Source organism: Sceloporus undulatus, chromosome 4 (assembly GCF_019175285.1).
Source record: "Sceloporus undulatus isolate JIND9_A2432 ecotype Alabama chromosome 4, SceUnd_v1.1, whole genome shotgun sequence".
In the NCBI taxonomy this organism is placed as follows: domain Eukaryota; kingdom Metazoa; phylum Chordata; class Lepidosauria; order Squamata; family Phrynosomatidae; genus Sceloporus; species Sceloporus undulatus.
This window is the reverse complement of record NC_056525.1, coordinates 128,808,246-128,819,801: the sequence shown is the minus strand read 5'-3', so window position 1 is coordinate 128,819,801 and position 11,556 is coordinate 128,808,246. Positions and strand designations below refer to the sequence as shown.

Genomic DNA, 11,556 nt, shown 5'->3' with positions numbered 1-11,556 from the left:
AGGGCTTTCTCTCTCTCTGCTTTTCTCCCCCAAGACTCACAGCTTTCAGAAATAGAGGATAGGGCTTTCTCTCTCTTTGCTTTTCACCCCCAAGACTCATAGCTTTCAGAAATAGAGGACAGGGCTTTCTCTCTCTCTGCTTTTCTCCCCCAAGACTCACAGCTTTCAGAAATAGAGGATAGGGCTTTCTCTCTATCTCCTTCTTACTCCCAAGACTTCCAGGCAAAACAGGGAACAAGCCTGGGCATACTTTCTTTGTGTTCCTTCTCTCAAGCCGCAGCTAGTTATGTCTGGCTTGGCAGGAAGGCTGAGAGCCTGGGAAACACACACACACACACACACACACACACACACAGGGGGAGAGGAGGAAATGAGAGCCGGCGCCGGGCCCGTTACAAGGCTACAGAGAAAGGTGGGCACTTCTTCTTTCACTAAATTTATTAGCATTAACTCATTGACCCTTCCTTAAGTCTACCCAGGATTTTGGAGTTCATTTTGGGGCATAATTTTTTTGACTTATAGTCGAGTATATACGGTAGAATACATATAGGAATGTAATTTGGATATGAACTGGTTCTGTTTGATGTGAATCAAAGAAATCCATAAACTAGGATTTTATAGAGTTTCTTGCTCTTAAGATCTTATTTGAAGGTTATATTTTCCTTTTACATAACCTTACATTTCAAGGTTACATTTTCCTATTTAATGGCCTGTTACAGACTGCCAAAATAAAGCTGCTTCGGGTCTCTTTGGAGGTATGCTGTTCAGATGATGCATGCATCCTAAGAATCCGGAAGCTGCACCAAAGCTGCACTCCAGTGCTTAGGAATGGAGTGTGGCTTTGGCGCGACCTTCGGACTCTTAGGACCCATGCATCATTTAAATAGCATACCTCCAAAGAGACCCAAAGCAGCTTTATTTTGGCAGTCTGTAACAGGCCAATATGAACAAATAAGAATGTCAAGTAAGTAATGGAGTCTTTCTGAAGAAACCATTAAAAATGACATATTAAGGAAAATTTGGTCACATAGATGAACCTGTCTTACAAACCAAGATGTGCTTGTTTAGCTTAGATCATTCAAATGTTTCTGAAGCAATGACAAGATGCAGCAATGAGTAAGGTTATTGTTGTGAGGGCTAGTTTAAGGGAGGAGAGAGAACGAAGGCAATTCCTTGTTAATTTTGTTACTTTCTCAATGTTCAGGCTGGAAAAGTCTCGATGGGAAATCCTTCAGCAGGAGCAGAAACTTCTGGAAGAAAAGAACAAACGCAAGAAAGCTCTCCTGGCTAAAGCAATTGCTGAAAGGTGTGAAAAACCTCCAATGCTCTTTCTTTAGACACATCAAAGGAACATAATGAATATTTTCTCTCTATTCTGCTGTTATGTTGCTGTATTTCAGCAAATTCTGTATGCCTCCATTTTGCTTTCTTATGAAGCACTTTTGCAGACACAGATGAAAATATAATTCCACTACAGAAGACTGAGGGAAAAAGTTTACTTCTCCTTTTCACTACACGCTATATCTTAGCTAAAAGGAAGCTTCTCGACCTTTTGGCTAAGATCAAGTGTAGTACTTCTCCTTTTCTTGTAACTGATACTAATCTTTTGAGTTATATTGAAAAGAATGGGATGCATTTCCATGGTTTGGAATTGTAGTATAATATAGAGCTGTTGTTTTGGGGAAAATTAATATATTCAAAATATAAAAGTAAAGGTATTTCCCGTTGACAACGTTATCAAGTCATGTCCGACTATAGGGGGCAGTACTCATCTCCGTTACTAAGCCAAAGAACCAGCATTGTCAGAGACTACTCTGTAATCATGTGGCCAGCATGATTGAACAAAAAACACTGTTTACCTTCCCACTGGAGTGGTACCTATATCTACTTGCATTTGCATGCTTTTGAACTGCTAGAAGCTAGGACTAGTGATGGGAGCTCACCCCATCATGCAGTACTCAGGCCTTGAATTGCCAACCTGCCCATCTTGCAATCAACAGAGTCAGCGTCTTAACTACTTGAGCCACTGTATTTATTCAAAATATAACAAAGTCCAAATTCCACAAAGCAGCAATGCCTGTATTGGACCAACTTCAGAGCATAAAATGCATCATTCAAACTTTTGAAACTTTACTGACTTCATAAGGCAAACCTGTTTAAAATCATACAGGAGAAGAAAGGTGACAATTTTAGAATCAGGCCTACATTTTATCTCAGATATTACTCTCTTATATTGAGGGATCTCAGTGCAGGCAGAGACCACTCCCTTTCTTGCCCACAGGACTAGGACAATAAAGGCAGATATTATTGTAAAAGACAAATGCAGAGAAATATCTGTGGCCAGAAAGAAGGAGAAGAAACAATGGATGTCAGACAAAATGCTTCAAGTAGTAAAGAAAGAGAAGGAGCAAAAGAAAAGAAAGTCAAAAACACAGAAACGATGAATGCTACTGTCCAATGATTAGTGCTCAAGAATAAAGATAATTACTACAACAATCAGTGCAGAGAAATAGAGGCAGACAACAGAAAAGGAAGGGTAAAAGACCTCTTCCACAAAGTCTGGGAAATCAAAGAAAAATTTAAACCAAAGGTGGGGATGCCCTACAATCAGGAGAACATGCTATATTAATAGGATCCTATATTAATAGATTAATAGATTAATAGGATCATGATGAAATTAAGAATGGTGAAAACAATACATAGAAGAAGTATATAAAAATGTGAAAGGCTAAATGATACATGGAGAGAAGAAACTTATGAAGATGAATCCCACATTTTAGAAAGCGGAATGAAAGCTGTACTCAAAATAATTGGGAAAAATAAAGCACCAGGAACATACAACATACCAACTGAACTACTACAATACATAGAGACAGATTCAAGTATAGTTCTAACTAAAATCTGCCAACAAATATGGAAAACAAAGCAGTGGCCCACAATTTGGAAGCAATCAATACACACTCACAAAAAAAGACACAAAAGATTGCAGTAATTACAGATCCATTGCACTAATTTCCCATGGAAGCAAAGTCTCATATATGGAGCAAGAAATCCCAGATTCTTTCCTGGATTCAATAAAGAAAGAGGCACTAGACTAGGGAATCACACTGCAGACTTACAATATATAAAGGAGTGCACCAGGGAATTCCAGAAGAAAATCTGCATGTGGCCTATTGATGACAGCAAAGCCTTGGACTGTATAGATCATGAAAAGCTATGGTTTGCTCTTCTGGTTGTCCTGATGCGTAACCAGTACTCAAGACAAGAGACTGCTGTTAGGAAAAAATACAGTCGGCCCTTCTTATCCGTGGATTTGAGCATCCGTGGATGGCAAACCCGGAAATTGTCCCCAATTCCCCACTGCCATTGGGAACAAAAGTCCCTCGCCTCCCCTCCTGTCCTCCCTTCCTTCCCTCCTTTCCCTCCCTGCTTGACATATCTTGCCTGCCACTATCGCCGCAGGAAAGGCCAGGTGCCACAGCTGGAGGCCTTGACGGCCTCTGGCGCGGTTGATTGGCCTCCTCACCACCGCCGCCGCTGCAGCGGCAAAAGCCAGGTGGCGGTGCTGGAGGCCTCTTGGCCTCCAACACTGGTATCCATCCCTTTTGTGGCGGCGGAGGCATCAAGGAGTTCTAGTGCTGGAGGCCTTGAAGGTCTCCGATGCGGCTGCTTAGCCTCCTCGCCACTGCCGTGGGAAACGCCTGGTGGTGGTGGTGTTGGGGCCAGGAGGCCTCCAACACCGTCATCCACCCCTTCTGCAGCAGCGAGGAAGCCAAGGCTTGGCCTCCGCCACCGCCACATGGCGGTGGTGGCTGCAGCGGTGAGGAGGCCGAGCAGCTGCATCGGAGGCCTTCAAGGCCTCCAGCACTGGCACTCGGCCTTTCCCTTGCAACAGCAGCAGGAAAGGTAAGTGAGGAGAGGAGGGGAGGCAAGGGACTTTTGTTCCCAATGGCAGTGTGTGTGCATGCGTGCCGCCATTGGGGCCTATGGGACTTGAGCATACACGGATTTTGGTATCTGCAGGGCAGGTCCGGAATGGATCCCTGTGGCCTGTAACAGACTGCCAAAATAAAGCTGCTTCGGGTCTCTTTGGAGGTATGCTATTTAAATGATGCATGGGCCCTAAGAGTCCGGAGGTCGCGCCAAAGCCACACTCCATTCCTAAACCCTGGAGTGCAGCTTTGGTGCAGCTTCCGGATTCTTAGGATGCATGCATCATCTGAACAGCATACCTCCAAAGAGACCCGAAGCAGCTTTGTTTTGGCAGTCTGTAGGCCTGTGTATACCAAGGGCCAACTGTATGGGGAAAGAGAATGGGTCCCAGTTGGCAAAGACTTGATAGTATCACCTTATTTATTCAACCTGTGGATCACTAGCATTGAGCCCATGACACGTTTCTAGGATGAAGGACCATCGCCTCCCAAAAATAGTATTCTACAGTGAACTCGCCATGGGTCGGCGTAAGAGGGGCTCTCCAAAGAAGAGATACAAGGACTCCCTGAAACAGCATCTCAGGCTCGACCAAATTGATCACCAAAAATGGTCCACCCTAGCCTCGCATCAGGAGGCATGGAGACGCACTATCCACGATGCTGCAGCCTTTTTTGAAAGCTCACGCTGAACGAGTCTCGAAGAGAAATGACAACACAGAAAGAACCACAACCCAGAAGCATCACCCAAGGAGACTTTCTGCAGTGCTTTCTGCAACCGGACTTGTTTATCTCGGATTGGTCTTTTTAGTCATCAACGCGCTTGTAGAAAGCGCGGGATGAGTCTTTCCTGACTCTTCATTTGCGAAGAAAAGCCAGAGAGAGATGCAGGAAATTATGTATGCAGAGCAGTCTTAGATTCAGAGGCAGGAGGAGTGAAGAAGTAAGGAACATTAGCAATAATACTAGTATCAGAAAGCAACAAGGATCTGAAGTAATTACTAAAGAAAGTTCAGGAGGAAAGCACCAAGGTAGTCTTAATGCTGAACATTAAGAAAACAAAAATAATGACCATGGAAGATCTGCAAGAATTCATCATAAGGAGAAAACTGAAGTAGTCAAAGAGATTCCATTCCTTGGATCAAATATCAACCAGAATGGAGACTGCAAGAAACCAAATGACTAGGAAGAGCAGCTATAAAAGAACCGGATGAAATCCTACTGTGTAAAGTGGGTCTGTACAACATATGGCCCAGGGAGCGCATGCAGCCCACCAAATAATTTTGGGTTGCCCATGAGGATGTGGAATGCCACTTGGTCTCCTTCTGAGGAGAGGGCCAGGAGGAAGTGAGGAGGAAGGGTGAATGCTCACCCCATAAGCCTTCTCCGCTGCCTGCATTTCTCCTGAGAAGGCCAAGTGGTGAAGGGGAGGAGGGGCAAATGAGCAATTAGCGCTCCTCCATCATTTGGCCATCTCCCACAGGAGTTAATCACACTAGGGCTAATTTCAACATTAAAGAGAGATTAAATGCATTTAAAGCAGGGGTAGGCAACCTTTTTGAGCCGGGGGCCGGGTTGCTGTCCCTCAGATAACTGGGGGGCCAAAGCTGGGGGGATGGAGCTTCCACCCTCCGGGGGCGGTGCCGCATGCCGGGGATGGAGCTTCCACCCTCTGGGGGTGGGCCAGCGCTAGAGGCCTCCCCCTCTTTTCCCGGCCCCAAACGGGGCCCCAGGCCCTGTTAGAGGCCGGCAAAAGTGCCAGCGGGGGCCACCAGCGCTGGAGGCCTCCCCCTCTTTGCCAGTCCCTGACGGGGCCCCAGGCCCCATCAGAGGCTGGCAAAAAAGCCGGCGGGGGCAGCCAGCGCTGCAAGCCTCCCTCTCTTTGCCGGCCCCTGACACCCAAATATACTTCTCCATGTCTCGGTCATCAGCAATGACGACAGATGGCATTTCTCTCCTCAGTCAATGTCTTGCAGTAGTAACGGACTGGATAAGGGAAAACAAGTTGAAGCTGAATCCAGACAAAACAGAAGTACTTACGGTAGGGGCCCCCAAACCAGGTATTGGGCCGCAACCTCCAGTCCTAGAGGGGTTCACGCTCCCTTCAAAGAACTGTGTTCGCAGCTTAGGGGTGCTTCTCGACTCATCGCTTCAGATGAGAAATCAGGTGAATGCAACGGTCAAGAGTGCCTGTTATCAGCTCTGGCTGATACATCAGCTGCACCCTTTCTTGGAATGGGGTGACCTCGAAACTGAAGTACTTGCACTGGTAACCTCAAGACTTGATTTTTGCAATGCGCTCTACATGGGGCTACCCTTGTGCCTAGTCCGGAAACTGCAACTGTTACAGAATATGGCAGCCAGAATGATTACAGGAACAACTAGGAGTGACCATATTACACCTTTATTGAAATCACTCCACTGGCTACCTATTCATTTCCGGGCACAGTACAAGGTGTTGGTCATTACCTTTAAAGCCCTCCATGGCTTAGGCCCAACCTACTTAAGGGATTTCCTCCTTCCGTATAATGCGCCCCGTACCCTCAGATGCTCTGGGAGGAATTTGTTGCAGTCCACAAAGACCAGTTTGACGGCAACCTCCGAGAAGACTTTTTCCGCGATCGCTCCCACTTTATGGAATGGCCTACTGGACGAGATCCGTCAAATTGCCAGCCTAGAGAGCTTCAAGAAAGCTGTCAATACAGATCTCTTCCGGCAGGCCTTCCCAGAATAGAACCCAGCCATGTAACTCTTCCCCCACAGACATATATAAGCGAAGACTCTATTATCGTATTATTATTTTTAGATTTTATCATTTGTAATTTTAATGAATAGAATTGTTTAATCCTTTTTTAAGGGGGGGAATTGTATATATTGTATTTTTTTAAGGTTGTACGCTGCTTTGATTGTGATAACAAAAAGCGGGATATAAATTAAAGTTTTATTTATTTATTTTTATTATGTGATAAACTCCAAAGAGAAGTCCAGGCCAAGGAGGAAAAGGACAGGCAAGTCTCCTCCGCTGCTTGGCTTTCTCCTGAGGAGAGGGCTGGGCAGAGGACAAGAGGGACAGAATTATTATTAATAATATTAAATATTATTAAATATCAACAACAACAACAAATTAATTAATTAAAGCCTGTCTGCGGGCCAAAGAAGTTTAGCCTCTTTTAATTTTGGCCCCTACCTACTGCCAAGTTGTGCAGGTGTAAAGATATACAACTAAGCACTAAAGTGAGAATAGTCCAGACCATTGTATTCACCATCACCATGAGTGGATGTGAGAGCTGGATAGTCTAGAAAGCCAACAGAAAGAAAAACAACTAATTTGAGATGTGGTGCTGGAGAAGAGTGCTGAGAATACTGTAGACAGCCAAGAAAACTAAAATGAGTTTTAGAACAGATCAAGATTGTACTCTCCTTGAAAGCCAGGATGACAAAATTTAGACTTTCATACTTTGGCCACATCATGAGAAGGCATGATTCATTAGAAAAGATGATGCTGAGGAAGGTAGAGGGCTGAAGAAAAAGAGGAAGACCACACACCAGATGGTTAGACAATCAGGGAGACCACAGGCCTGTGACTGCAGTGTCTGCACAGAGCAGTTGAGGACAGGGAATCTTAAGAGATGTCTCATCAACAGGTTTGCCATGAGTCAAGGTCATCTCGAGGGCAGTTAACAACAAATAACATCATTTCAACTCTATTAGCATCAGAAAAATAACTTCCCTTGAGATCTAGCTATCCCTGTCCTGTCTGAAGCTAACTGCCCCTATCTAACACAGAGAATATTGACTTTCTCAAGAAATTTCTGTGCAATTACATCTGAAAAACTTATATGTGCTGTGTAGGTAAAACTTACCAACTGTAATCCAATGAAAGAGTTTTACCTTTGTGAGGGGTGGAAAATCTCAGAGGACAATATCACACGTGAATTGGAACTCCAATCCAAAACCAGTCCAAAGGGAAGGAGAAGCAGAGTCAATTCGAATGCAAGCAATTCACGTGATTAATTATTGCATGTGAAGAGCGAAATTGGGGTCATTACTGAGGCAAAGCGGAGTGAGTGCTAAATAAATTATCTCAACAGTACATACCATGCGGATTCACCAATTTGAACTGGCACACTTGTGCCTGCTCAGTGGGGCTCTGAACGCATCCTGAAGGGGGCCATTTCCTGGTTCCAGTTTCACGTGAAAGCTAGCCTCACATGAATGACAGCTTCACGTTTCTTCTTCTCATAGAATCGTAGAGTTGGAAGAGACTACAAGAGCCATCCAGTCCAACCCCCTTGCCATGCAGGAACTCTCAATCAAAGCACCCCTGACAGATGGCCATGCAGCTTCTGTTTAAAGACCTCCAAGCAAGGAGACTCTACCACACTCCGAGGGAGTGTGTTCCACTGTTGAACAGCCCTTACTGTCAGGAAGTTCTTCCTAAAGTTGAGGTGGAATCTCTTTTCCTGTAGCTTGCATCCATTGCTACGGGTCCTAGTCTTTGGAGAAGCAGAAAACAAGATAGCACCCTCCTCAATATGACACCCCTTCAAGTATTTAAACAGGGCTATTATATCACCTCTTAACCTACTCTTCTCCAGGCTAAACATCCTCCGTTCCCTAAGTCGTTTCTCATAGGACTTGGTTTCCAGACACTTCACCCTTTTAGACGCCCTCCTTTGGACACCCTCCAGTTTCTCAATGTCCTTTTTGAATTGTGGTGCCCAGAACTGCACACAGTATTCCAAAGCAGAATAGAGTGGCACTATTACAGTCCGCCCTTATTTTATGCGGGGATCCGTTCCGGACCCCCCACGTAAAAAAAAACAAAACGTGTCTGCTCAAGCCCCATTGAAAGTAATGGGGCTTGTGCATGTGGCTGCAGTGCAGCGGCACACACGCCTAGAGTGTGCACCCCATTCAGATAAATGGGACGTGCCACCCCTTGCACCCCATGCACTCCCTCGCGGCTTTCAGCGACCCCTGTGGGACCCCACTGGTCACTTCTCTCCAGGATGAAAAGGAGCCATTGTTGAGCACCCCTTGAGTTCGGCCAGTCAACCAATTACAAATTCATGTAACAATTACGTTGTCAAGCCCACATTTCATTAGCTTGTTTGCAAGATTGTCATGGGGAACCCTGTCAAAAGCCTTACTGAAATCAAGATATACTATATTCCCGGCATTCCCTTAATCTACCATGCTGGTAATTTTATCAAAGAAAGAGATAAGTTTTGTCTGGCATGACTTGTTTCTCTGAAACCCATGTTGACTTTTTGTGGTTATGACATTGCCTTCTAGATGTTCACAGACTCTCTGTTTAATGATCTGCTTTAGAATCTTTCCTGGTATTGATGTCAGACTAACTGGACGATAATTGTTGGGATCCTCTTTTTTTCCCTTTTTGAAGATGGGGACAACGTTTGCCCTCCTCCAGTCTGCTGGAACGTCTCCTGTTCTCCAGGAGTTCTCAAAGATTATTGCCAATGGTTCAGATAGTACATCTGCCAGTTCTTTTAATACCCTTGGATGTAGTTCATCTGGTCCTGGAGACTTATATTTATTTAGATTAACCAGGTTTTCCTATACTATCTTTTTGCTTATTCTGTGCTGAAATTTCCCTATTCTGTCCGCTGCTCCATTATCCTCAGGTTGAGCACACTTTGCCTTTTCTGAGAACACTGAGGCCAAGAACGTCTTGAGTAATTCTGCCTTTTCTCTGTCTTCTGTTAGCATTTTGCCATCTACTCCATGCAAGTGGCCCTACCATTTCCGTTAGCTCACTTGAAAGTTCCTTAGTCATCCATCCTAGTTTCTTGAGACACTTCCCATTTTTCTTCCTCACTGGAACTGTTTGAAATTGTGCCTTCAGTATCTCCCTTTTGGAAACTCCCATCCATCCTGAACTCCCTTCTCTTTTAGTATTCCTGACCATGGATCACCCCCAGTATTTCTCTAAGTTTACTGAAATTAGCTCTCCTAAGTCTAGAATGTGTGTCTGACTATGCCTGGCTTCTCCTTTCTATTGTATACCAAAATCCAGGAGAACATGGTCACTTCTACCTAATGATCTCACCACTTGCACCACATTAACCAAGTCATCCCTGTTGGTTAGAATCAGATCTAAAATAACTGACCCCCTTGTTTCCTCTTCATTTTCCTTTTGGAAAATGAAATTGTCTTCGAGGCGAGTGAGGAATTTGCTAGACCTTGAGGATTTGGCTTAGTTTGAATTCCAGCAAATATCAGGATAGTTGAAGTCACCCATCACTACTACATCTCTCCTTTCTGAGTTTGTAGTCATCTGTTCTAGAAAGGCGCCATCAAATTCCTCCATCTGACTGGGGGTTCTGTAGTAGACTCCCATCATAACATCCTTGTTGTTACCTTTCCCTTTAATTTTTATCCAGGTGCTCTCCACCTGGCTTCCATGATTGATGTCCTGGATCTCTTCACTGGTGTAAATGCCCCTGACATATAGTGCTATTCCTCCTCCTTTCCTGTTTGGCCTAGTTCTCTTTAAAAGGTTATACTCCTCTATTTCTACATTCCAGTTATGAAACTCATCCCACCAGGTTTCAGTGATGCCTATTATATCATATTTGCTTTGTTGTACTAGGACTAAATAATTTTTTAAAAATTAAATAAATAAATAAACCGGGACAAATGTAGGACAAAATGTTCAAATGGAGGGCACTTTTTAAATAAAAAATGGAGGGCATGCGAAAAAATTTGCTGATTTTTAAAAAAATGTTGAGATAAATGCATATTTCTGAGGCTTCTATAGACAATTGCCCCACCATGCCCCTCGTGTGAGACGCCAAAGGCTCCGGTGGCAATCGGCGGCAGGACCGGGCTGGGGCCGGTCCCAACGCCTTGCCGGGCCTCATTCGGCCCGCGGGCCGCAGGTTGCCTACCCCTGTACTAGGAGTTCAAGTTCATCTTGCTTATTTCCCATGCTCTCTGCATTAGTGTAGAGACATCGCAGACCATGGGTCCTCTTTATTTTACTTGCGCCTGTGCAGTTTTTTTGCCTCCTACGGTTGGATCCTTGCACTTGTTTCCTCATGCCAGTTTGACTATTTCTCTCCAGCCCTTTTGCCTTACAGAATACTGTCTCCCTCCCCCACGTAACTCAGTTCAAAGCCCTCCTAATCAAATTCTTGAGATTGTTGGCAGAAACATTCTTCCTACTGGTGTGAGATGCAACCCATCCGTTGCCAGAAGTCGTCCCTCATGGAGCCGCACCAGATCAAAGAATCCAAATATTCCCGCGGCGGCACCATCTGTGGAGCCAGTGTTTACATCTGCCTATTTTCCTCTCCTTCTTGGACCATCTTCTATTTATTCTATTTTTCTCTATTTACTTATTTTAACAATTGCATGCAATGCCCGCCAACTCCGCCTTGTGTTGTCTTGGTATACATACAGCCACACAACGTCCTCAGTTCAGCCTTCCCTACATGCCTCTCTGGATTCCTCCAAATGTCTCCTGTGTCCTCAGTGCACCCTTCCCCTTCCTCCTGCCTCCCCTGTTTCTCCGAATGTCTCCTGTGTCTTTAGTGTCAGCTTCCTACGTGCCTTCCTTGTTTCTCAGAATGTCTCCTTGGTCTTCAGTTCAGCCTTCCCC

At 44.8% G+C, this 11,556-nt stretch overlaps 1 protein-coding gene across 1 annotated transcript in view; it reads left to right on the top strand.

Annotated features, from left to right (window-relative positions):
- The window catches only part of GORAB (golgin, RAB6 interacting), a 45,598-nt gene that overhangs the window by 17,261 nt on the left and 16,781 nt on the right, over positions 1-11,556 (top strand). The window contains exon 3 of the mRNA XM_042461224.1: positions 1,205-1,306. Coding sequence (XP_042317158.1) covers positions 1,205-1,306 — 102 coding nt within the window. The remainder of the gene's footprint in view (positions 1-1,204; positions 1,307-11,556) is intronic.